Source organism: Nestor notabilis, unplaced genomic scaffold, assembly GCF_000696875.1.
Source record: "Nestor notabilis isolate BGI_N333 unplaced genomic scaffold, ASM69687v1 scaffold25699, whole genome shotgun sequence".
In the NCBI taxonomy this organism is placed as follows: domain Eukaryota; kingdom Metazoa; phylum Chordata; class Aves; order Psittaciformes; family Psittacidae; genus Nestor; species Nestor notabilis.
In genome coordinates this window covers 9,337-37,323 of record NW_009945574.1, presented here as the reverse complement: position 1 = coordinate 37,323, position 27,987 = coordinate 9,337, and the positions used below count along the sequence as shown (strand labels likewise).

The following is a 27,987-nucleotide window of genomic DNA, read 5'->3' as shown; positions in this document are numbered from 1 at the left end:
TTAGGTGGGTCTACTGGTGACCACGCTGCTCTGCTTCTCTTGAGCTCTTGTCAACAGCGGGTTGTCAAACAGAAGCAGGACACTGTAACGACTGGCAAGGAAATCCCAGAAGTGCAGAAATATCCCATTAAACAGCATTAGACAAAAAATACTTTTTCTTTAAAATGGAAGAGTGCTTATCAACAAGTGTAGGTCACGGTATGTATTTGGGATTCAGCTATCTCTTGACGAGACAGGAAGGAAAACATAACCCAAACTCTGGCAGTGAGGGCAGTTCCCTTAATGGATCAACAGGCATTTCTCTTCGCTGGCAGGCTGTTACTACTTGCCACAGACTTTCAACTTGTCCCAAACCATTAGTGGAGATGGAGTTTCAGATCTCACCAGAAAACATTTCACACCTTTAGGAATACTTCATAAGCAATGCCCCCCAACCCCCAGGTCTCAGTGCTGTTGTCCTGGCAGACATCTTCTATCACATATGCAGGAAACAAAAACGAGGGAATGTTCCAAGAATTATCTCACAGAAGGCACTAGTACCTTGAAGGATAAAGGGGCAGTTGTAGCCCCCTAAATCCTGGTATCAATGGGGGGAAAAACCAGTTTAAAAATCAATAGTAAGATCTGTATTTTTTAAACCAAACAGCAATTTTAAAGAGCCAAAAGGAAATCTGAGAACTTGTCTGAGCAAGTGCTCCAGAAATCAAAAGCAGGAGTGTTGTTTCTCAGGAAGTTGTTACTCTGATCTTTCAGATTAGTTTTAAAAGAGGACCAGAATCAAAGTGCACTGGTATATTAAGGTCAAAGATACTGTGGGTAAACTTAAGATTCCCAAAATACAGAACGTAAGTTATGGGTATGTTCTTACAGTCACTCAATCAGATGTGAATGATTCCTGCACGTTGTTCTTTAGCAATGTACTCCACGAGCAGCTTATACTTATCACCTCAGGCATTTCTATGCTTTCCCCAAGCGTTCACATACTGGTAAATGGAAGCTGAAGTGCATATGTTACAGATGGACACGTTTGGAGGACGCGCAATCCGTCTACGCAAGGTCTTCAAGTACTCAGCACATGGAAGACTTGCAAAAAGCTGAATTGAGGCAGTGCTGCACTACATCAGAAGCCATTTCATGTGTAGCTAACTGTAAACCTCGTAGGTTAAGGGCACGTTTGAGCCAATTCATGTTCACTAGGCAATAAACACATGTGCACATGGCAAGAACATACTCTTAAAAAAGTGTCTCATATGGAGTTCATGATCCAGCCGGGTTGAATGGTTTCAATAACAAGAATTTCAAGCACTTGCTCATTTACTGGGAAGGTTGGAGAACATTTAGAAGAGTCACCAAGTAGCTACTTGAAAGAACACAGGAGGACATGCAACTTCTGTTAAATTAGGTGCTCTTGGAAACGTAGTATTTAATTACATGGCAGGAAATACCAAAGAATTCAAGTTTGACCCAACTTAGTTGTTTGCACTGGTAGGTAGTCACATACCTACAACAGACAAGCTGCAAAACCAACACAGAAATGAGATCTAACAGTTGCAAATTAGAATATTAATGATAAAACTATACAGACATCTACAGATCAAAGCCAACCAAGGGAATGGGCTTGTACTTCAATGCTGTAGAACCCACTGGTTACAGAAGATAAGGATGGTGCACAATGAGAAATCGGTAGGAAGTCACATGCAACCATTCTGAATCGCATCTCAGATTATCTCATGTTTGGCTTTATTTTAATTAGGGTTTGAGAGGAGAGTTTTCACCAATAAAGGTCTGAAAGCCTTTGATCATTCACTTTATCGGAATTCTATTTAATCTAATGAAAAAGAAGATCTGTTTACATGGACACCTCAAGCACAAGAGTAGAAAAGATCAAAGTTATACAATTAGCAAGGACCTGTGAGAGAAAGACTTAATCTCTACAAGTAACTTCCATTTCAGCTTCAGCGCAAATGAGCTGAAATGTTCTTCCTCCAAGTGTCAGAAAAGGTTTCTCTCTATTAGTTTTGCTTCTTAGCTCTATTTACCATCCCACTGTCGAGACGTGACAGGATGTTTTCAGATGGGCAAGACACAGACTTTTTAAAATCAGAATTAATTTCACACTAAACTTCAGATTCTCAGCCTTTGTAAGTTTTCATGACACATCATGGACTTCCATTAAGCAGCAGTGTAAAACTAAGCACCGGAAAACATACAAAGATGTCTAAAGGTACAGAAAATCTTTTATTAGAATCTAAGTCAATAATATACGTGACCCAATAAAAGGCTTCTTCAGATGCTATAACAAGTATTGAAATGCCATGTTTTCAAGAGACCATCTGCTGTTTTGACATTTTATGACAATTTCCAAGCCTTCTAGCAACCTTGATTCTACCTCTTTCAATAGCACGTTTTGCAGTGAGGTTTTTTCCTCCAAATTGGGCATTGATTTATCATACAGTTATAATGCTTTAGAAGTTCTTTCACATTTTACTCTGTAACAAGGTAACCCACATTTTCAGCACCTCACTGTAAGTGAAACATGCCCATCGGATAATGCTGGAGAATAATTGTCAGAGTCAGAGCAATACATGAGCTGTTTCATATATTCTTGACTTACCAAAAAAAGAAAGGTAAGCAACACATGTTTTATTTTGCTTTAACAGCAGTGTTCATACTGTTAATAATGCTAGTAGTATAAGGACAGCATTTCACTAGTTGTCAGAACTAAAGTCAAGTTTTGAAACTGAGGTCATAGCCTTGCAATAAAACAAGTCCTAATTATAATCAAGAAACAATCAAGGGATGTTGTGTCAAGAGCATCAAGGGAACTTGAACAAACTTCTTTCGGCAGATATTCTTTAGCAGCTCCCAGGTTGAAATTTCATCTTGGTCACTGGCATCCTACTGAAATCAGCATACTTGAGTTTTCATTTTAACCCGGTGGCTCAGTTTTCAATGCTCTCTGCTCATCATCTTACGAAATATAAACCACATCTACTGGTGTAATCTGAATGATACCCATGTTTGAAGCTCGAGATTAAATACATCCCTGCACAACGTTAAGAACTTAAAAAGTTACATATAACACAAAACGTTTCCTACCATACATAGCATGCGTCTGTTCATGCGCACCATACTGTGTTGCAGAAGAAGATACTAAACCAGGCTGTGCGTGTGTTGGTGGTGCCATCATTCTAGCGTTGCCCTGTATTACAGGGCTATAAACATGAGGATGCTGCAGTCAAGAGAAAGAAGAAAATAGACGGTTAATTGTAGGGCTATTACAAAGAAACTAGTGTCATCTAAACAATTATGTACTTAGAAACAGTAATAGCAATAGTTTAGCCTTACTAAAACATAGAGTAAACTACAGATTTCATACAATCACCATTATCCCAGTCGTTCCTAAAAATTTAAGGATGTTTACTGCAGTGGGCTAGAAAGTGGCAAAACCCATTGGTGTATCTGACTTTTGCCACTTGAATTATGTAGTAAGCTTATGTATGTAATTATATAGTTATCCTATTACATATGTTTATTTCAAAGCTTTTGAAGTAAGAGCAGTACACCAAATAGTTTAATTTTAGAACACATAACTAGGAGCTGTCCTGGCCTTGACCTGGAAGGAATTCTTCAAAGAACTAAAAAAGTGGGATCAATAATAAATGCCAACTTCTAAACTGATCTTACAGTTTGTTACAGGCTTTGAAGCCCACTACAATACCACCAGGAACTGTTCAAAGTGACTTCGTACGACTGAAGACAATTTAGGACTGAGCCAATTGATTATTTCTGGTTTGACTTCTCACATAGACCGAAAGGACTCTTACCTGAGATTGGTAGTGTGGCACATGCTGCACAAGAGGCTGATTAGGAAACTGTTGGGGACTATATGCAACATATTGTGTTGAATAAGCAGGTGGCGTAGCTACAATTGGAGGGCCTGCTGCTGAGGCAGGATGCATCATGGTGCTCTGATGATGTTGGTCTTGCCGTTGCTGTGGCATATTTGGTACTACAAAGCAAAGGATGTCTCACGTTAGAAACACAGGACAAAGAATGACCATCTTCCTCAAAGGTTTTACATTACAATGTCACTGTGACCAAGTGGAACATCTTCACCCCTCACCTTAAACCCCGTATTAGAGCTCTACCAAAAAGGAACAGCATGAATCCAGAAGTTCCACCAACAAACATTTGATTTTCATTACTGCCTTTGAGCCGTGTACACTGCCACAAACCCAGGCCTGCTCTTTTGTGAAGGAAGGAACAAAGGTGGAGGAAAAGAAAGATTGTCAAGAATAAGTAGTGGAAGAGAAAGGTTATATGAGGATACCTACGTTAATCAAATTTGATCCTGTACCCTTCAAAAGGCTTAATTCACCCTCTATGGGAACTACTCAGCAACTGGAAACCTGAGTCTGTTAAAATGGCTTGTGCTTACGCCTGAGGAGAGCACAATAAAGGTCTCCACCCAGCCACAATCTGAGCTATTCACATCTCTTAAGCTCTGTGCTACCCCTCAGGATAGTAGGAAGCAACTTTTAGGTCACAGTCAACACTGAAGGGGACAAGTCAACCTATACGAAGAAAAGGACTAATTAGAGGAAAGAAAGATCAAGAGAGCAGAGTGCTGTAGTGTGGGACTACCTGAGCTATCCTGGTAAGACAACCAACCAAACCAGAGCAGCAGGGCACTGAGAACAAACTCATTCAGCCTACTAAGCAATAGGGCCAGAGAGCTCAAGGTGAGCTCCAGCTTGCTGCAGTGAGACTGCAACTAATAACGATGCTGTCTCAAGCACCTGTGAACTCCACTGCAGGGTGCAATGTAGACAGAGCCCTTAGAGAAAGGAAAGAAGGGCAATGTTGAAGATGTCAGTGAATTCACTCAGTGATGACTGTATTTACACTGCAAATCAACAACAGAGAAAAGTAAATACAGGACACAATTGGAACAGCGTAAAGGCCCTGAACTTCAACCCATACAGCTCCATCAGGACTATGTTGCACACAGGATGGGTATCCAAAAATAATGGCACTTGAAGGAATTCAGAACAGCAGAGCAGCCTTACGCAGCAAGTGAGTACCCAGCAATATACTTCTGATTAAAACAAGCATGTCACCAACCAGAAGATTTCCTGGGTCAGGCCACAGTGAAGTTAGTTGTGTTTTAAAATAGAAATACATTGTGGGGTTTTGTCTTCCCTCCATTCATAAAGGCTACTTGTTTATTTCTACACAGTAGAACTGCTCTTTTAAACAATTTCCTCCTCCAGTGACTGGAGCTGCAGCACTGGAACCTATCATCACGACCCACTGTATAAAACTGCAAGAAAGCATGCACTGTGTAGAATCAGAGCATTATGTGAAACATGACTATCAAAACAAGACCAGCATTTTTCTGCTTCCTCACTGCACTGCCCAGAAGAAAGTGCATCTCACGACACATGTTCTCTCCTCCACAGCCACAGGTGTCACCTCTTAAAAGCATGGTATTGTTAGTCCAGCTGTTCAGTTAGAGTTGCAGAAGGAATGCAAAGGAACAAACTGGAATCAGCAGTAAGCTCTTTCCAGAAGAGCAGCAGCATCACATACTCTTCCTGAAGAAACAGCAATTTTGCTTGTTGACCACAACAACTCCCTCTGTTAAAGCACCATTCAGGGTCTGCTGTAAACCAGTCGAGAAAACTGGTGCAGAAAGGTTTTCTTTAAACAAATCCATAATGTTTATGAAATATAGGAAATGATCAGCTTACCCTAACATTCCAAGTAACAGAGACATTTTCCTGTTTGACAAATCAGATTCCAAACCAAGCAACTCCCCGTCACTCAAACTTGACGTGTTTTGGCTGAACTAGTTTACGTAGAATTTCCACTGACTTCTCTTTATTAAAAACAGCATTTAAAATATCAATCGAAACCAAATCAACAGGGATTAGAAAATACACAAACAGCTGTAATGTATTCATGCTGCATGCAGACTAAGAACCAAACAGGCAGTATTATTCTCACCTTTACCTGCTCTATATGTCTTGGCTTGGTTCACTGGCATGGGCGTCATGGGAATTGGATACAAAGGCTGAAACAGAAGGAGTTGAAGCTGTGATATTCCTTTAAAAAGTGAGTATGTATCAAGGTGGGGGCCCCACTCAGCTTTGACATGTTTTACTCTGCTATGTTACATGGTTTAGTGAACTCTGTCTAACTTAAGGTATTTTCTTGGCTCTCTGTGATTAATCTGCATGTACAAACAACTAAGGCCATATGGTTTGCAACAACCAGTTAAGTAATGCTACTACTGCTGCTTCAATGTATTAAATCAGACAGCTTCCTAACAGCTAGATTTGTAATTTTAGTAATCCCTACAATGACCAGAAACTAGTGGGACACAGCTGGAAGAAACAGCTGCTTAAAACTTAAGAGTCAGACTGTGCCTGGAGGACTGGGGAGGAAGTTTGCAGAGATTAGCAACAAATGTGAGTAAGAGCCGCTGGAATTTACCAGTGTTGAGACTACCAGAACTAGACTGAGTGACCACTGGCTAGAGTCAGTATTTACACAGCTAAAACTTAACAGCAATGTAACTGTGTCCATATTTACAAGAGCAGTAATACAAGCTCTACCATCTCCCTGTTCTAACTTGGGTCTCCTAAGTCTCCTCAACTTGCTGACTACCATCTGAGAAGTTAAGTTTGCATTTTACCTGCACGCCTGGACTCACTGGAACCGGGTACATCATATTTGGTGCAAAACAAACAGGCTGAGTGTACACTGGGGTTGGCTGCTGATGACCCACCATGGAGGGGCTAGGTTGAGCTTGCGGACGAGGGGAGGTTGGTGTAGTAGAAGGTTTCGGCTACAAACAGAGTTCAGCAAGGCATATGCAAGATTAGCTGGATTATTCTCCAAGTGCAAGTTTTGCTTATAAAGATCTACTCAAAAGCAATGTTAAACAGTATCAAATAACTTACTTGAGCAAAAGATCGAGGGTTGAACTCTTTTGCATTAGGATTAAGTGTTGATTTTCTAACTTGCCTAAACATAAAGAACAAAAAAATGACATTCAGCATTATTCTTTTATAAGCATATCTGTAAAACTCCCCAATGATTAAAAATTTAGAGATTAAAAAACTCATTTCCATCTGAGTCAGATTTCTGAGAACTCAAACAACACGCGGCATGCAAAAAGCCAACCCTGGTGACAGCACTCTTACTATACTTATCCATAAGAAAGCTTTCCTGCTGTTGATACTACAGCTCACATGAGCCAGGAAAACATTTAGATAAGCATTTAGATATGAATTAGGCATCAACAGAGTTCTACATGCAGCTCTGCCACTGACTCATCAGATGACTTTTAGTAGTCACTTCACCTGTTCTCCTCTCCGTATAACAGAGTACTGCTATCAGCATATAAACAGTAAGATATTACACATTCATCATAGCTTTTCCCACAAATGGCTAAATGCTAATAACAGATGTGCTTATTCTAAAAGGCATAATTACTCACTCAGAAGTATCTTTCTTCTCCTCTTTATCCTCTTTATCTTGTTTACTTCCAGGCCCAGATGTCTGTACACCTTGTGAAGTTACCTCAGGCCCCCGCTTTTGCTCAGAACTATTACTTATTGAAGGAGAAATACTTGGACTATTAGGTTTGCTACTGCCACCGTTAGAGTTAGTATTACTGCCAGTTTCTATGATAGATTCTTTAGGGGTTGATTCTGTCTTTTCTTTAACTACATCTCTTGATTTTTCACCTTCTCGGGTTTTGTTTAGCAGCTGATCCACTGCATCTGAAGAGGAACTTGACTGTAACTGAAAAAAAAAGAACCCCAAGGAATATAGTCAGTAAATTGACATGCAGAACTAGGGAGAGACAATCTAATGCTACCACAGAGACAGAGTAAACCACAGTCCCACAGGCCTCAATCATCTGGAAATGACCTTTTAAAGCATACATTTCCATTTCTACTAGAAAAGAAATCTATGACCCAGGATGACGTTTTAAGCCTACACTGTGGAAGAAGCTATTCAGCGACTAAACTGACCTGTATGTTGATTAGGAAGTGACAGGAAAGCTTAAGACAAACCTCTGGCCTCATCCCCCTGTGTGATTTAACAGTAACACTTGAAAAGCCAACCTGATTTAATAAAACCAATATAATCATCTTCAATTTGCCTCAGCAAACCCCTTTACTTGACTTTGAAACAGCTCTTCCATACGGAGTTTAAATGTGATAATTATTTGTACCTAATGATCAAATAGGTTTCAAGTACTATTTTCAGCGTACAGTCAACATGCACATTCACACGCATTAGGCAATTTTACTAGCAAGACTCAGCATTGATTTTATAATATCTAGCATGAATTCTTCTATTTGCACAAATGAAGCACAAGTAGTAAGGACCTGTTCTCCTGTTAACACATGCAGTTTATTCAATTCATTAAAATAATCTGGATGCACATGAGCTAACACCATTAAGTTAACATACAGAAGAACTTACCCTAAAGTCATTCTTAAATTTCTTTAAATCATCAATCTGTTTTCTATGTTCTGAAACAATTGGAGATACACCTGCCAAATATAAGACCAACATTGTCCAAGCATTTCGAATACAAGTTTGATACACATCGCCTAAACATTAATAAATTTGCCAAAAGGTGATGTTTGCACATCTAAAAATGAAAGTGTTATCATTTCATCTGTAATTTGGTGTAATTCCATGATTTATGTGTATGAGCACACAAAAAGACACTGTTGAAATCACAGCATTACATAACTGACATATCTGTAGTTCTAACGCATCGCACCAAGACAGAAGCCCTGAGGTGCAGGGACTGCAGAACTCAGCTGAACACAAAGCAGCATGCAGCAAAACCCTCAGAACGTAACAGACCAGCGTTTCAAAGCATAGCGAGTAAAGGTGAAACACTGATCAAGGTCAGGCTTACAGCTGGACTTAATCTTAAAGGTCTTTTTCAACCTAAATGATTCTGTGATTCTAATTTCACCATGAAAAGATTTGAGAACTGAATGAACAAACAATGCTGCAGAGAAAGCCAAATTTAAGGCGTAATAGGAAGAAGCACAGTTACGAAAAGCTATGCTGACCATGATGCTCAGGAGCATTGTGAGCACAGCTCTAAGCAGAAACACTCATTTAGTCCAGACAGCTAAAAACGGGCTTTGTGAACAGGAAAAAGAAAGCAGGAAAAAGAACAACCATGGGAAAAGAAATCACACCATCCACATGAGCATCTCTAGACTTTATGTTGATAAAATGAGTCAAGAAGAACATTTAGAATCGCAGGTCTGCCACTTCACAACTGCATGACCAAGTTTTCACTGTAGAACACCCAAGTCAGACTGCTTCCAAGACTTCCTTAAAATGCTAGCTGGAGCAGCCAGTACAGCAGGTTTAGTGTGTGGAATTCCTACATTACACAAGTATATGCGAAAGCTTTTGATACAAACCTTTGTTTTCAGGTTTAGGGAAACTAGGAGAAGTCTCACTTGGCTTTATATTCTCCTTGTTTCCAGTTGCAGAATTTTGCCTCTGGTCTTGAAGCCTAGTATCTTTAGCTAGGGAAGAAATTACCAAAGTTATTCACTGACACACAACTCGAACTAACCAAGCAGAGATAGCAAGATAGAGCTGAGATTTAACCATGTTTAGCTTACAAAAGTCAGGGCCTGGAGGGTTATCCTCCCTCCTTCCCCACCCTAGTGCCTTTAAGCCAAACAAGTCCCTGTCAAACACATCCCTCTCATCATACACAGAGCCTTAACTAGGCTGAAAATTAAACTATAAACTGAGAGCAGACTATTTTCATTAGTCCATCAGACAGAACAGAGTTCTCAGACATCTGACTGTGCTCTTCTGCGTTTGGATTATTCCCCTTCCTTTTGCTATACTGAAAATACTCTTTGAAACCAAACAGCCAGGAACTCAGTTTGAAATAAAAAAATCTAATCCTCAATTGAAGTCAAACACCTATAAGCCCATGCTCCTTAAAGGGCAGAAGAAATCAAGCATAGACACTTACCAAAAAGCTTCTCTCCAACCTTAGTTTAAAGCTATCATCATGACAAAAGGAGAACTCACTACACAGTGAAATTAAATGCATCAGAAGTTTCCCCATCATTTAGGAAGCAGCTCTGCTCTTGTAGAGGCACATTCTTCGTCAGGTATTAAGGAACAGGAGCATTTGCAAGCTAGTGAGGGTTAACTTACCTTCACTGGAAGGGGTAACTGCTCTGTTGGATGCAGGGCTGGCAGGTGTAGGAGAGGCAGCTGGAACAGGCATGGCAACAGATTCAGTGGGAATAGTTCCAGGCTGAGGAGAAGGCAGAGCTGGTCCCATGGGAGTGCTGCTCTGCCTTGGAGACCTAGGCCTGTGTGTTTTAGGGGATAATCTTGGAACTAGAAACAAACAGGGAAAAAATAGTTATAGGATTAAGTTTCTTCATCTGCTCAGCAGTTTGCTTATCTATAAATCACTAAAGACATGCTTTAAAATACTTAATGGAGCATTATATAGTAATTGAAAACCTGTTTACCTTCAGGTACATCTCCTAGTTCCTTACAACGCAGCATTTCAGATAAGTGGTGCAATTTTTCTGCAGACTGTCCCCTAATATATATCACTGCCCTGCAGTCCCATCACAAAACTGCAATATTCTCCCCAGCCCCCCAGTAGTACAACTACAACAGCTCACATTAACACAGCAAAGGTGGTCAGGTCTCCACACAAACAGCTGTGAAACGTTTTTAATAGGGCTGAAAAAAACCACATCCATTTTACAGCGTCCTCTTTTGGAGGTTTGCCAGCTGGAAGAAAAACAATATCCTATTGAAAGAAGGTGATTTGATGTACGGTTTTGCCCCTGTGTTAAAGCAGCAAGGAAAGTTGTATATTCTTTAAATGGTAAGTTGTATCTCCTGCTCATCCCACTGTGGCTAGTTAGGTGCTTTACATCACATATTAACTTCAAGTGAGCGAGGAGAAAGAGAGGCAAGTTGTTACAACAGTCCTACTTGCATGTTAATAATATATAAAATGGGGAGGAAAGATGAATCAGACATAATGCCACAATAGAAGAACTTAAATCTTTTCCACAAGGCAACAGGTCTGAGGGGGATCTAATTCCTCCCTTCTCTCTGAAAAATGCATTCCCACTACCCTCCTCTAGGATTCCAGCACTGCTAAAACGTACCAGACTTCAAACTGCTGCTCACTTGCCCTTCAATGCAAGAAAGTGCCCAGCTGCTGACAACTCACTAGAACACGGCCTCAACTCCAAAAGCTTGAGACTAGGGCCTGTGTCACAACACTGAGCTTTAAATGCCATGTGTTCAAAAAAGATGTTAAAGGAATCAGAAAATCAGAGACACTGACTACACCTGCTGCAACAGCACTGAGACAAACACAAAATGGCTGCTTAAAACCTGACCAATTTTAAAAGGAAAAATACACCCAACTGAACTTCAACATCTGCATCTCTTCTAATACCAGCCTTCCTCTATCCAAACAGCTCCTCCATTTGTAAACCACAACACGAGTTACACTGCCATTAACCAAATGCAGTGATGCAATGGTTATAGAACTTTTCCTGTCTCCTTCAATAACTTTCCTGAAAATTGCTTTTTTCAACAACCAATTCCCACATTTTTCCTTCCTTTCATACAGCATCTGACTTAACCTCTCTGCCATTAGGACAATACTGCACTTGAAGGACCAACTCACCAACTAGTTTGCTAAGCTACCTGGGAACATCCTTGTCCCACATCATCTAAACAAGCTAAGGTAGCAGACCAGTGTTTATTCAGAGCCTGAATTGTCTAGAAACGCAGTATTCTGCTTAGCATTCACACTCTAAAGTGCCCCTGGCAAGCCATCTGCAATAAGCCAAGCTTTACCTACCCCCACTGACAACTGATGACCACGTCCCACCTGAAGGGCTGCCTCGTGCCACTGCAGTAGTAGATGCTTCCCCTGGTGCATTATGAGATACAAATTCTAAGCCACTTGAAATTGTACCCCTACCAGTAGAGACTCTGTGACCTCGAGGGTGCCGTTGTGCCTTAGGAGACATCCGTGGAGGCCCTGAGAAAAAGAAGACAACCCCACACAATAAGTACTTCATGTCCACCACTACTAGTACCCAAACATACTGCTTTTATGACTGGATTTCATCTAATAACTTACAGTAATACAGAGTCAAGCAATTTACACTGACATCAACTAGAACCAGGGAGAACTAGAACCTTTTACCATGAGAGTAAAAAGGCCAAGCCATTGGTCCAGCCAGACTACCAACACACTCATCACCTTGCTCTGACAGCTCATGTTCATTGGTGTTTAAACCTTTATCAGAATTGGAACAGGTATGCAAGTCCTGGATGTAAAGGACTTGAATCCATGCGTCCAATATTGCTTACTGCCAGACAAGACAAAAAGATGAGTGGCCCAGCTCCCTCTGGGTAAGCACAGTTCCAGGCTATCAAAGGTTTTCCAGAAAAGAACAAATTTCCATTGCTTTTGTCAGGTGGTCAGTGATACCAACCATTTATTTACAGTGTAGTCACCGCTGGCTGACCAATGCTCTTGGGGAATTTCAGCAGAGCACTCTGCACTGAGGCTGAATTGCCTGCAGCAGGTCACAATTCATTTACAAGTCAGCAAAATTGCAACTAAACAAGTTATGGTTGTCCCAAGGTTCCAGTCATGCATGTTGTAATGCCAGAAGCTAAAGTCATAAGTGAATACAGTAATTCTGAACAGCTTATCCAACTGCCACAGAATAACTATGCTCAAGTCTAAGCAGCAATACAGTTCCTACATGTTAAGAAACAATTTTCTTTACAAGATCAGACTCAAATGTTGATACTTCATAAGGAAAAACTTGTATGAGCAGAAGACAATGTGGCTGATTACAGTTCACTTTTAATGTAGGTCAGTAATAGTGAAAAGTTCAGATAATGGCTTTCTGGTTTCAGATAAAGTTCTAAAGTATCAAGTACCTCTTCTGGTTACATAAATCTTTAAATGTCAGCCTCTATATTAACCATGAATCTAAAGTACACTTCAATCCAGTTTATCTACAGGCAAGTCTTTTAAAGAATACACACTTTCCAGCAATGCCCTAGACAGTGTTGTGCAGGCTAGCTTTTAAGTGCACTTAACGAAGATTAAATAAACATTTTAGAATGTGTTCCCCTACTGTACCCTCAGAGGACAAATAGAGTTCAGATACTTCTGCATACAGCTATGGAGATTCATGGGTTAGCCCTTCTCTGCATATCCCTGGCTGCTAGGGAGTTCTGCCTCAGTGCAAACAGATCTAAAGTCTTCTACAGATTCGCCTTTGAAGCAGCTTATCCTATCCCATTCCACAGTGTACTTCTCCAAATACTGGTTTTTAACAAAAGGAAATTCAATGATTTAGTTAAATTTGGAACTGGTTTTTGTGGAACAATTGCATTCAAATATTTGATATGTTACATAAATTTGTATTCCTAAAAAGGCCCTTCAAGTTATCAGGTCCTGCATGTTGCTGTTGGTTAAGTTAAGACACTGAGCAGCGTTTACAAAGCTGAGTTTATTTCATACCAACTTGGGAAATGTCACAGCTTTATTTTGTTTTTGTAAAGCTCTTCAAATAAAAAGGTTAATAGAAATAGTCTGATAAACTAAAGTTAAACACAAATTATAGGTTAAGTAATGAAGAGGAAAAACAATTTTGTAATTAAACTCACAAAGGAGTTAAACAAAGACAAACAAAAACATGAACAAATCGTGGTATTGTACCTTCTGAAGACATGCGTTTAGGCATAGTAGAGACAGGAGCTGGAGAACCATGAGCAGAGGGGTGAGACGGGGGCCTGGAGGGCCGCGAGGGGGGCCTGGAGGGCGGCCGTGTAGGGGTGGCTGCCCGAGGTGGAAGAGAGTTGGGACCTGACTGGTAGCGAGAAGGTGGGCGAGAGGAAGGAGATGGGCAAGGCGATGGCCAGGGAACACCTGACAGAACAAATGATATGAAGGAAAGTATAAAAACTAAAGAAAAATTATGGGGAAAAAGGTCAACAGAAAAAAAAAAGTAAAATATGACAAAATGATTTTTCATGTTTAACCCTTTGGGGATAGGTTAGTTTAGTTTGGCAACCGAGAAAATCGTTCTCTGCAAGGTTATTTCCTCCACTTCAGGTCAAATTTCACATCTGAATGTCACAAACTCCCCAAAGGGTTAATTAGGATCTACAAATACTACTAAGGAATAGACAGCAAAGTTTGATCTGTTAGCCTATCATATATATGTTCTACAGTACGCATCACTCTTGACAAGGTCCTTAAATAGCTACTAGAGGTTCTCACACAGCGGTTCACATATAGTATTGACTCTACAAACTGCTACTTTCAAACCAAATGATGAGCAGTATCAATTCTAGGAACTGTATCTTTACAAAAAACAGCGGTGTTCAGTGTCTGAATCCTGCCATTTATGCCTTTAGCAGTTATCTGAAGTATTAATGTCATATTTGAATCTAGGATATAGGGCTCATTGTTTCCAAATCAAAGAGATTTAATTCACAAGCCATTCTGAATATTTTAGGTATATGTTGTTCATTCAGCAGACTAATAGTATGAGAGAAACCACAACTACTACGAACGAATGTCAAGGTTAGCATTGTTTGGGCAAGACTCAGTTGTACATCCTTTATACAGCTGACTGTATTCAAAAAGGAAGTCTCACTTACCTTTAGATGGTTCTCAGACTTCCTCTCCAGATAGAGGCACTTGAGTATTCTACATTTATCATTTGTTCACAGCCATCTCATGTAATAGCAGTTTTCACTTAGAAAAATGATGCCTCTAGGATAGGCTACTGCTGAAATCCATCTCAAAAATATGGTGTTTGGTTTATGAGACACCAATTCCTGCTATACAGTGCCTAGTGATGTCTGTCTGTATTACCCATGTGTATAGCAGCAAATACTCAAATAGCTATTTGGAGAGAAAGCTTTGATTCCTCTTCCCCTATCACTTCTCTTGCTTTCCCAACACTGATTTTTTTGCTTTATTCTTTTTCATGGGAAGAGAATTGATCCATGCACCAGAAAGGAAGAGTGATGCCTCGTCGGCTGCCACCTTGCTTTCACTAGGTGTCAGCATTGCTACTCCTCCACATTGAGCTTAGCAGCAGTACTACACAAAGCAGTTTTTAACCTTTAAAACCACATACAGCACCATCATCTAAGACAAAGGTGATTGAGGAGGAAAACAAGTGACATTTCTGCTCTGCAAAGCTACTTCCAGCGCAGCCAAATGTGCGTTCTATTGCAAATTAAACCCAAATCAAAATCACAACCTCTGTGTTAAATGATGAGTGCTAACCTAGCTTATGAAATACACATCCTAAGACCACACCAGATGCAGTTTCAACATAATTAGGTAATTGACTGCAATTTTATAAAGCACATTTGTTTAGACTTCAGATACTTGCCTCCGTTAACTACTCTTTGATCTGCTCCAGAGTTAGGACTGAATTCTGAAGAATGGGATCCAGACCTTGAAATTGGTGGGCCTGATCCAGACTGGCCCATCCTTGGTGAGTTTTGTCTTCCACTTCCCCAGGACATGACATCTCTATTCCTCTGTCCAGGTGGAATGTATTTATTTTCTCTGAAAGACAGCAAATTTCTATCAGTGTTAAGACAGAACTGAAAGACAATGAAAAGTACCTGACCAAATGTTCTGTTGGTATTTTCTATCCTTCTCAAATCAAGCTACAGGAAAACTCTAAACACTATCAGATGTTGACCTAACATTCACCTCATGAATTGGCTTTAGATACTGACCACAGAGTCCACTTTCTATGAGCTCACAGACACTGAACGCTTTAGTACTAATGCCTGAAATTCCCCATGACATACCATAACCACTGCCTTTTCCTGTAATTCGTTCTGAATTCACCACAGAGATAATACCAGGCCAGGCAGAGGTGCACAAGTTAGCATGAGTGCCAAAACCAGCACAGCATTGTTTACACAAGGTTCCTAACCTCATCAGCCTTGCTGAAAAAGCAGTTTCAGTGAGTAAATTGTACCAAAACATGTACATCATTTAAATCCAACTGCTATTGACAGTGTATGCAAGTACCTAGTGTTCACACCGTGGCCTTCTCGTTCGTTAGCATTTCTCTGAACAGCAGTGTATTTTTCTTCTTCTGTTCTTTCATCATTTTCCAAGGCAACCCGAGCTTTGTATTGGGCACTTGATTCGATTTCCTCTGCTAATTGAGTTGCTCTGGCTTCCCGTTTTAAAAACTCTTCTGAATTATCTCTTTCTAATGGCACCCTAAAAGACAATGGAAAGGAAAAGAACCTCAGAAATGAATTCAAAAGCTCAAAGGAGCTACAGAAATGACAGAGTGTTAATTCTACCCAAGTCAAGAGTAAAACAAATTGCTTTTAAGCCAGCAGACTTGCTGTCTTTTTCAGTACAGTGATATTCCTGGACTGATTTGATACTTGCTGCAAAGTCAGTGCTACCTGCCTGGAGAGCTGAGGTCAGGGTGCAGAGCTGTTCCATATGACTTGCAAAACCCCCAGTCCCTAAAGCTATGAAAGGCTCCAACTTTTGACATGGTTGAGTACATCAGTAATAAAAAGGCTTAGCCTGTTGTTTAGATAGGAAGCTACTTTAAGAGACCAAATTTGAATTTCTTTAGCTATTTACACATTCCCAATGGACACAAGAGCCCACAGTCCTACTGAAATTAAAGTTACATTCCTAATCCTCTGGTAATTCCAGCCATAGAATTGCAGCAATTCCTGCTCCGAGTAACTGCAGAAAAGATGAATGCAACACACTAGAGCACGGGACCAGAAACCCATGACTCACTTGCCATGTCCTAGGACCTCAAACCCATTCATTCCACGTACCTACATTAGGTAATAGCATGTTGCAAAAAGCATAAGTAGCTTCCTTAGGAAAGCCACCAAGAATTAAATACACAAGCAATGAAATACTGAGAGATAAGGAGGGATGGACATCATACCCTGCAACTCCTTCTGTCCATCCATCGTTTTGGTTTTTACCTAATTTGTGCTTAAGTATCAGGCTTTATAAAGCAACTTTACGCTTTGTCCCCGATGCTAATTTTGAGTTCCAAAAGTCGTTTCATCCAACCTTAATTTAGAATAAACTACACAAAAATAGACAACACAGCTGAGGCTTGGACCATGCTATGCTGGGCATTATATAACCACGACTGCACATATTTTGAATAATATAAAAAAAGAACAAAGAAAGTAGGTGGAGACACAAGCCAAGTATGAACTAATATATGCAAGATTACTCAAGTGTTGGTGGCACAACCAGGAAAACAAGTGGCTTTGCCAAATCCAAGCCAGCACTCAGCTACTGCATCACAAGTTTTTCCTCACACGCTTTTGCCCAGTCATCTGCTGGCCTTATCAATGGGAAGTGCAAGGATATGAAATAAAAGCCTTACCCTTCAGCATAAAGCTTTGGCTCAAATAAGCTATGCATGAACACAAGGCATACAAACCTGAAGTCATGGGCCTCACTTGCCCTGTATTAAGCATATACATAAGAAAGGAGAACCCCCAGTGGATCCTCATTTATTTAAAGTGACTGAAAAAAACGAAGGGATGTGTGGGAGCAGGGATGTCAACCCAACCAAGCAAAAGAATTCATGATAGAACATATGGATTTATGTTTTCTAATAGGGAAAAATTGTTCCGAACCCCAGTGATGAGAAAAGCATGTACAGCAGCTGATGAACATACCGATGCAGTACACTTGCTAGAACACAAACTTTACCTTCATGCAGTTTAACAAACTATACCTGCTCAGCTCTAGGAAGAGAAAACAATCAAACAACAAATCCTTTACAATCCCTCAGCTGCACATATAAGCATTTAGCTACGCCGCTGCTTGTCGCATACTTGGGAGAACCAGGAAAAGAGCTTCCCAGTTTAGCAGCCTGAGATGCAGAGCAAGTTGCTTGACTAGGAAACAATGGAATTAACTTAAAGCCACCTTCATGGTTTTAATCTCTTTCCATTAATATCCATAAAGCAGAAAGATGGAAGACTAAAGTTCAAAAGTACAAAAAGTACTTAGAGCAGTGAAGTATATGAAAGAACAGCTTCTCCAGGATTCAAACATAAGCCGATTAAAGCACTTTGATTATCACCATGTCACAGGTCTATTTGAACAAAATAGTAGAAATAAAACTGTTGAACCAGAGACCTGCAGACAAATAAAAATCAAAACATTCCCTGCAATTCCTTGCCATTCAAAAGTAAGTTTACACTTTGGGGGTTAAAAGAGTGGGAAAACATTAAAGACATTTCACAATGGCTTGCTGAACATCTGCAATTGATTTGGTTTGCAGTTGCAGTTAACATTATAGCTGCAGACTATTGGGAACAGGTCCACGCTGCCAAAGTAGCCAGAGCAAGCTTTGTACTACTTCTATATTCAAGTTGTTATTATATTGTAACTAAAACTTTAGTTTAGATCTGGACAAGTCTGCTGAAAAGTAACCCACAGCACACAACCCCCTCTCAGTCATCAGCAACATTCCAACATCATCCAGATCGACTGGCTCAATAAAATCAGGATTTAGTGAAACTGCTCCGTTAGGTTAAACACAAACTATAGACACAGCATCTATGCAAAGACAGTTTCACAGTTTGGTATTTTCCACTTTCTTCATAAAGGTTTTTGTAAGAAACAAGTATTACTGCATGCCTAACTTCAGAAAATGTTGCAATGGGAAGGACTTGTGCCCATTTAAGGGAATATATAATGATTACTACATCTAACTATTCACAGAAGGCTGGCAAGGTTTCTTAAGCACTATTCATTCATTGCTTTTTCAGTTACTCGATTCCACAGCTTTAGAAAGTATGCAAAATTATCTGCAGAATACACGGTTTGTTGAAGCAGGGAGAACATTAAATACAAATCTAATAACAAAATATTTTGGAACTTACGTATAAGAAGATAAACTGCTGTCATAAGTTGATACTACACCATAATTTTCTTCATTGTAACGAAACATGTCATTGGGATCCCATCCATTAGACTAGAAGAAAATGATGTTTGTTTTTCAAAATGACACTGGAAACACATTCCCTCAAAATCAAGGGCTGATGGCAGAAGTTAAACCTTTTGCCCTTTTCTTTGGGCCTATGAATTCACTGTCCAGATAGCAAAGTTACTAAAGCCACAATTTATTTCAGAGACATTTGTTCACCAGATGCACAGATTTTACCTTCAAAAGCCAGGTTTTTTTGTTTGTTGTGTGGTTTTGTGTTCTTTTTTATAATGGGTTTTAAGTACCACGCTCACTCTGGTACTAGAAGATTACTGGCTAGCAGGAAATACATAGATGAATGCCTTTTCCACAAGTGCAAACTGACACTTCTGAACGTTAGAAGTGTCCTTTGCTGTGGCAAATGCTCAAGCTTTTCAAAGGCACTACTAATGCAATTATGTGAGCCACACACCCCACAGGCAGAACACCCCTGTTGATCTGCACAACTTCCCCACTTTAGTAAAATTGCTATTACAGCACTCAAAGCACAATGATAAACGTTGTGAATGTTTTATAAAAGCACTGACAGTCTTAAGTATTCTAATAAATCTCAGCTGTACAATATGTACACTAAAATTGACAGGATAACTGTTCTACCCAAAGTTAAGATGTGCTACAGTAACATGAGTAGATTCTCCTCTAATCAGAAATATTATCTTCTTTAACATATTGCAGTCTGAATACTTTACTGAAAAGAATGGATGGTTGAGTAAGAGCTGACTGCTATGGTGTATAAGGAAATGTCATTTGAGACCATACTCTTCACCTAACGATTCATAATCTACCGAGATTGCATCTGTGCTTATTAAGTCATGGGTCAGACTCCCATCAATTTCCTTGATCTTAGCTCAGAGACAGTTAGCTAAGCACAATTTCGCCATAATTTCCAAATGCAGTGATAGTCAGACAGGAATGCTCTGATTAAACATAACTCACTTCAGTGTATTGCTGAATTTGGAGCCCTAAATCAAAGCTCCTCTTTCAGCCAGTCCATGAGTCAAACATATCCCTTACCACAGCAGCTGCCATTTGTCAATATTTGCCAAAACTGGCACTTGAAATCCAGCTATTCTTATTCAAATGGTAAAAAACTACTGTGGCAGCTGCCAGCAAAGACTGAACATCCACCCGTACAATGGAGGCAGCAATTTTAGTCCAAAGTTCATTACTAGATTAAGATTAAGGAATTGTTGCAAGGCATGTCCAGGGAACTAGCTGATCTGCACACTGCCACAGACAATAAAAAGCATTACTTACAACATCTGTCTCTAATGCCTCAAGCTCCTCCGTAGCGGTGGTCTCTCCTCCATCCCATGGTTCAAGATCCTTTTCCTTGTGTTCACCATTGACTTTAGCACTGATGGCTGAATCAGTAAAAGCATCTACAATGGAGTGGGGAGGGACGAGGGTGAAATTAATGTGGTTATGTACAGGAAGACATACACACTAGTTTATCTGAGGAACAACCAAATGCAGCTGAATCACAGGCACATTAAATATCATTCACCTTCTCTTGTAGTTGTGGCACACAACGGGACTACATCAGAAAGGTACTTAATACTTAGGATAGCTATGAAAGCACAGACTCAATTCTAATACATTAAAAAATAGCAGTAATTCCTCCCAGTTATTTCAAAGTGTAGTACACAAACTACAGGTTTGTACAAAAGCAGATGACTACCTGAGGATCCCCATTCCTCTAGAAAACCCAAGCCTTGTCGAATGCACTTTTTCAATCAGCCCAGACAACTGCACACTAACATACTATGCAAATGTCAAAAAAGCACAAGTGCAAACCCAACCCCATTCCCTAAATGGGTAAATTACAACTTTCTCTTCAAACATCTGAGTTTCTTCTATTTCCACAACTCCTCAACACAGCAGCATGCACGCACACGCTTCTACTCCCTTTGCAGTACAATTCAATTATCCATTAGGCTGGTGCACCATTCACTGTGAGGTGAACAGAGATGTTTTCCTGCCTGCAAGAGCTTTTTCAAGTAGCAGCTTATCCAAATCCCACAGCAAGAGTCAGAAACTCTCTACCTCTTGGTTCATAGAATCACAGAATCCCAGCCTGGTTTGAGCTCCTTAAAGCTCCTCCAGCTCCAACCCCTGCCACGGGCAGGGACACCTTCCACTAGAGCAGGTTGCTCCAAGCCCCTGTGTCCAACCTGGCCTTGAACACTGCCAGGGATGGGGCAGCCACAGCTTCTCTGGGCACCCTGTGCCAGCGCCTCAGCACCCTCATAGTGGTTCTCAATAACATATGAAAATAAATAAGCAGAAAGGGTCTGCTCTTGTTTATAAAAAAAATAAAGATCGTGAGCTTTGATTTTCACTTGTTCACGTTCATTCAAACCAGACTTAGGAAGGAGTAATACTACAATATTGAAGTGCTGTAAAAAATGCACAGAGCCATTCATCGAGGAAGCCAAGCTTTGTATTTGTGAGCAACCACATCTCAGAGCTGCCACACTTCAAGAGAAGGAACTTTAAAAACAAAGTAAGCTTGTTGTAAGCTTATAAATAACTAAATAAGCCTAAAATATGTAAGCCTTCAATCTATAATTTCCTATTATCATTCTACCGCTACAATAAGGAGTAAACATTTCAGACCTTTAGAGAAGATGAGACCAAGCCAACAGGCAGTGCCAGATACGGAAGAATGTGGCTTAAATTAACTTTTGGCAAGATATAAAGATCTTACTAAGGCAAATGAACTTTAAAGCCATCATGAAAAGAATTTAGAACATATGAAGCTGGCCACTGATGTTACAGTTTTTAAACAAGCACAAGAGACTGCTGACATAGCTTCTTATTCCTGTTTTACCCAATTTCACAGTGAGGTTCTGCACATACATTGCTATGATCTGTCATAAACGTGAACTGTGCTCAGACTGCCTAATGACATTCAGCACCGTCTCATGAAATGCTCACTCAACACAAAGACCAACGATGGGTAAGGGATTAAGCATCGTTAATAAGCTCAGATGAAACAAAATGTTATAGAAGATAGATGAAAAATAAAGAGTTTATTAGCTCATCATTCATTTCAAATACAAAAGAATCAGTAAAACAAGAAAAGAAAGGCAAAGGGAGGGAGGACACCTAAGGAGGCACAACACTGTTAGGGCTCACGTGGAATTCCATAAACCTGCTTCCATCACTCTGTGTGATGTCGTGGTCTGGGATAGCACCAACACAGCTGGAGGTCACACTTTCAACTGAGACTGTATTTTAACTCATCACTAAACATGATGCCTTTAGCAGGCACTTTCTGGGATTACTTGTTAACTGTGCTGAAACAGTCATTGTATCATCGTACTACCTACGTGCTGATGCACAGTCCCAATCCCTGCGTTTTCAACTGCTCAGAACAGGTAAAAAGCAAGGGTGAGAAGTCATCAACTAACTGCAAGATACTCTTAAGCGATTCTGGGAAGTTACACATGCATGTTTTACAGTGCCATAAATGTGCGAGCAAAGATAGTAAGTTTCTGTTATATATTATGGTAAGAAAAGCAGTATGAAAGGCAAAATGCAGAGACACAGAGTGACTGCCAAGAAAGTTACCTGTTTCTGAAGGAACTACAACAGATACGGAGAGAGAAAAAATTGGAAGACATCAGATATAAATACAGGTGGATTTTTTTTTGTTCACGTTATGTGGCTGAATTCATGCAAAGCTCAACTCTTTCAGTGCCTCTCACAGACATATTTAAACTGATCATACATCTTCCCCCTTGCAAAGATCACTTCCATAGTAAAATGTTCCCACCTACTAACAGCCCCATGTATTTCCCCTTTTTCCTTCACAACTTCCCCCCTCTCCAAATAGCCTACAGAATTCCAAGGTATATCAACTCAAAAGAAACCATCTCTCAGTTACCTTCACACAACCAGCCTTTAAAATACTCTATATCAAAACATAGGTTTAAATGTCCTCTGAAACTACACAGTAACACAGTGCTACCTCATTCCACAGTTAAGTAGTAACCAAAGAGCACAATTAACAAGAAGGTAAGGCACTTGTATTTGGAAACTCTACATCTACCTTTATCAATACCCCATAGCTAACACTGCCACAACCCAGATGGACCAGTGCTGCCACTGTGCCCAACACCATTAATTCAGTATTTCATGTCTGATCTGCTCAGGTTGGACACTTTGCACCAAATGCAGGTTGGAGGCTGCTCATGTCACTCAGGAAACTGAAATCTGCCTCTACATTAGTTCACTGAGAGCACAGGGAACTCTTCTCCAATGAGATGAGATAAATATGAGTTAGGAGGCCTGGTGACAGCACCTGATGGAGGTAATCTGTATTTCAGCAGGGTATTTCCTTAGTTTCTGTTAAATGACTTCAAACTCCATACAAAACTGTGCCATTTTCGATCCTGTGATTAAAATACCAGCTTAACAAGACACATCTACTCAACCCACTAATTTTCTGATTTTAAAAGCCACATAAACATTAAGCAGAGTGCTGTTAAAAACTGTAGTGATACCGCGGGGAAAAAACCCAACCCAAGTCAAAACAAAAACCCCACTATCTAACGAATGCTACAGATCTGAGTAAGACCTGTACAGTCAGTGCTAAGTTTCCCAGTAGAAACCAGTGTATCACGGGGCACAGAAGCTCCACTGCTCTTCATTTGTCTCCCACTTTAGATGAAAGCCACAAGAGAGACTGCAACATCGGTTTAACCTCTGCAACTCAAAGGAAATCCAGAGGCAGGAGAAATACAAGCTACAAAGGCAGACTTCTAGTCAGGCAGTATGGTCTCAGGAGCAACAAGACAAAGTTTAAGGGAGGCAGAATGGTACCTCAAGGCAGAGATCACTATTTTCCTGGAACAAACAGCCAGGCAGGCACACGCGACACCAAGATTAAAAATGCTGAAAGTCAAACAAGGCTTTACCAAAATCAATGAGCAACAAAACTGAGAACATAAGGAAAAAATAAATTCTACAAGCAATTGTTTCCAAAATAAAAATACTCCTCTTAAGAATATTAATAAAGTGGAAGCTGAACCATGAACTGCTGCTACAAGTGCTGACTGGCAAAGTAATAACAGACAAGATACTGACTGCACAAGCTCAGCCTCCCCTTTATCTGGTGCCTCATATCTCTGAGCTGTTGAATGAGCAATTCACATGACACCTTGACATGGCCAAAGTGTTAATCAATTCCTTTTCTCCATGGTAAAACCCAAGTTAAAGATCAAATGAAAACTGGCCAAAGAGCTTGAGCTGTAACATTCAATTAGCCCCCACTGCCTCTGTACCTGCTTAATGTTTCTTAATGTCTCCTAAGCAAAGGCATGTGATGTCAGAGACCTCACTTCTTGTTTTAAAGCCTGCTAACCAGGACAAAAAAATCCCAAGGCCAATTCTGTGCAACAGAAATTCACATTAAGTAAAGGCAAATCAAATACAAACACTGAGAGAAGAACTCAGCTTGGGCAAAGTCTTCAAGTATTGAATGAGTTAAAGAAAAAATGGCCAGAACAGAGCAATTAAGAGTCTGGGTTTAATCAATGTCAGTGTTTTAACATGCATGTTTGCACAAACGTATTTTGAGCTACTAATGGTGAAGAACACACATATGCAATTAAGTGCAACTCTGCAGTTCAAATGCTCTTAAACCAATGGGCCTGATGTGTCAAAGGTGCTCGCGCTGCACGCTGCAAGCTTTGATCGAGTTTAGCAGGGTCCAAAGTAAACTGACGTTTCATCTTCAAGGTTAACAGTAAACTCTCATTTGTTTTGTAACTACTCACTACTGATTTGAAACATTAAAACCAGTTACCACCAGCTCTGCAGAGCCAACCTTTCCTTCCTTTGTTCAGAATATGCCTACTGCTATTCCCTTTGCAACACTTTCCCTGGAAGGATGCCACTTTCAATGCTAATTCAAGGAAAAACTTAAATAGCCAATTCTCTTCTGCCTTTTTTCATTGGATTTGTAATATTTTTCTCAGAGTGCAGCAACAGCGCCAAAAACCAATAAAAACATTGTAGAAGCCTTTTACTTTAACAGTAGTTATGATGTTGAATTGTCTTGTCTTTAAAGAGAAGCCAAGGCGGCAACCCTGAAACCTTACTCAGATTTGAATCTCATGCAAACCAGCATTGCTGACTGATCAGTAGTTAGGGCTAGAGGAAACACTGCTAGAAGCTTGTTCTGTAGAACACAGGAGAAATAGAACCTCCTGTTTCAATCACCCAGCCCAAGTGATCTACGAGAGATGTAGGCGCTTCACCTCAGAAGGTGAAGCAGGAAGGTGCTACATGCTAAGGTACATCCAAGGATTTCAGCTTGCACACCAGAGATGTGCAGTCCATTTCCACTGCCACATGCAGAATGCAGAGCCTGTCCCTATTTAAATGCAGACAGAGTAGTCTGAAAGGGGGGTGATGGATCTAATACAATTTCACCTGAGTTTTCCAATGCATGTTTCATTCATCAGCTTGCCTGTACTGCAGAAAGCCCTAATTCCACAGCGAGAGACCCTCAGGTGGCTCATTTCCATTCATTCCAGAGCCTAACAGGAATCTACATGAGCACAAAGGTCTGTGCAGGCTGGTAGGGCTGCAAATAAGGGGCCAGAAAGTAGGGACATATTTATTCTTTAAAAATAAAACACTTTGAACATCCCTATCTACACAGACCTACTATTTTTATTCCCAACCCTTCGAATTTCTACAATCTGGGCAGGCACCCCTCTTTCCACTGGTGTGCCTGAAGGTGCAATGTCATGCTTGGCACAAGCAAATCTAAGACTGCTGCTCCCAAACAGGGTGTTTTCACCCACCCCAAGCCTATAGTGACGTTAGCTCCCCTGCCCTTGCACCACTGGTGTAGCTGCAGGATGAATTATCAGCTCAGCACTCCAAAGCTGCACAAGTATGATAGCAATAAAAGGTCCTTGGCAGACAATTTCAGCTGATTCCTTCAGACACAACTGTTTTCTACTCCTCTGAAAGAAGAATCCATCCCATTCCCCTTCTCCCCACCTCCTGCTCTTTCCCAGTACTCTCCCAGTATCCTCTGTCTGAAGTGGTCACACAATGCAGTTAACATCTCTGCTATTCAAGTCTGAGAGCAAGTCAGAAGATCAATACCCACAGTCAGGAGCACCACTTGCCCACACTCCTCCAGCTCAGTAGAGAAGCAAATGCCAGAATAAAAGTCCACAGAACTGCAGATTCTTGTACTGAACCAGGAAACCAGGATGCACCAAAACTTCCCAATCAGTATCGTACGCAGATACTAAGTTTACTTCAAGGCCTCCTCAAAAGTCTGACAGTCTCCTAAGGCGTAGGAGAAACTACCTACAGAGACCCCAACAAGCCCTACTCTATGGCAACGAAGTGCTTCTGAAGTGCCCTTTTCTCTGACTGTATGTTAAAGAAGGGAGAGCAAAGCTGCCTTTCCAACCATCTATGTCCAAATCATCTATGAACTTGTCTGTGAAAGCCAAAACCATTGAGGGCTAGGCAATTTAGAAGTATTTGGTCCTGAGTAAGAGCAACGCTGTCAAATTTCTCTGGACACTAATAATCCCTCCCAATACAGGAGCACCACCTCCTCACCTAGGAGTTCAGACTCCGTTTTTACTATGAATCACACAGGCTTACCATGAAGATCTGGGTTTATTTATAAGAACACGAGGCAAACAGTTCTTGCATACACATTCATACACTTCCACTCTATTGAATCCTTGCTTATTTAATTTCCCCAGAAGCAGAAAGCCTTTCATTGCTCTAATTTGCAGGTGTGATCAGAGACTGATGTGTGCTTCCAAGTGTCATTTCAAGATAATACATTTTTGAGACAAAATGGAAAGCAGATTTACCCACTACGAGTTACTGAGTTTTGCAACCTTCCAGTTTATCTTGCTCCAAGTCTCTACAGCTTTATTTCAGCTTTCCTCTTCAGCTACTTACTTATGAGATTTAGATTCAAAGACATTCCACCTAATAAAGGGAACTAAGCAACTGTTCAACCTGAAGCAGACATTTTCTTCTAGAAAACTTGCATTGAGTAATTATTCCTAGAAGTAGCAGTATATTCTTCATCCCATCTGCTCCAAATCTATAAATATTGGGTAATGGAGAGCCCATTTTGCATTTACATTAAAGTGATGTTCATAGCAGACCCATTACAAAACAGCTCTCGTGTCATTTAAATTCAAAGTCCCATCCAGAACCTGGGACTTATCTGCATTTCAATGCTACATTTGCTCTGACATTATGCATCTTCTTCTGGGAAAAGCAAATTCCTTGAAACAACAAACCTCTTATTCTTCAGCTTTAACAGAGGCAAGAACATATGCATGTACAAACACAAGGTGAAAAGAGAAAGAGCTCATTAAATGTCCACCAGTCCCTACACATCTCTACATCACTGCTACATGGGGATAAAGCACGTGTGTTACAATAACCACTCAGCTCCCAGCGACAGCTCTTGATCAACCCAAAACTGCACACACAGGCCATTTCACCCCATGGCACAGCAAGCTATGCATTTGCTTCTATTCTTCAGCTCAGCAATTGGGAATATAAGTATAAAACCCCTAAAGATTTGTTGCTCCCTCCCCTCTCCCAAAATCTGCAAAGGAACTACACTTATGAGCCTCCTTAGGTTCCAGAAAAGTCGTTAGAGAGTGTTGAGGTCAGGCATTAGAACAGTAAGTGTGAAGACTGCCTGTAAAACTGTTTAATTCTGAGAGTTTCAAGACACAGCTGCAAGATTTTAAGACCACTTGCCCGCCTCCTCACTGGGTTCTTCTGTATTCTGGAAAGCTTTACCTACAGAGCTGCACGTTGTAAAGCAGGA

The 27,987-nt window shown here is 40.5% G+C and overlaps 1 protein-coding gene across 1 annotated transcript in view; it reads right to left on the bottom strand.

Moving 5' to 3' along the window:
* The window catches only part of ATXN2 (ataxin 2), a gene marked incomplete at its 5' end in the record, with an annotated part of 43,744 nt that overhangs the window by 12,423 nt on the left and 3,334 nt on the right, over positions 1-27,987 (bottom strand). Inside the window, 14 exons of the mRNA XM_010022933.1 lie at positions 3,100-3,232; positions 3,828-4,012; positions 6,013-6,079; positions 6,704-6,856; positions 6,972-7,035; positions 7,511-7,818; positions 8,509-8,579; positions 9,480-9,587; positions 10,240-10,428; positions 12,053-12,112; positions 15,510-15,688; positions 16,166-16,363; positions 19,036-19,127; positions 20,397-20,521. Coding sequence (XP_010021235.1) covers positions 3,100-3,232; positions 3,828-4,012; positions 6,013-6,079; positions 6,704-6,856; positions 6,972-7,035; positions 7,511-7,818; positions 8,509-8,579; positions 9,480-9,587; positions 10,240-10,428; positions 12,053-12,112; positions 15,510-15,688; positions 16,166-16,363; positions 19,036-19,127; positions 20,397-20,521 — 1,932 coding nt within the window. The remainder of the gene's footprint in view (positions 1-3,099; positions 3,233-3,827; positions 4,013-6,012; positions 6,080-6,703; positions 6,857-6,971; positions 7,036-7,510; positions 7,819-8,508; positions 8,580-9,479; positions 9,588-10,239; positions 10,429-12,052; positions 12,113-15,509; positions 15,689-16,165; positions 16,364-19,035; positions 19,128-20,396; positions 20,522-27,987) is intronic.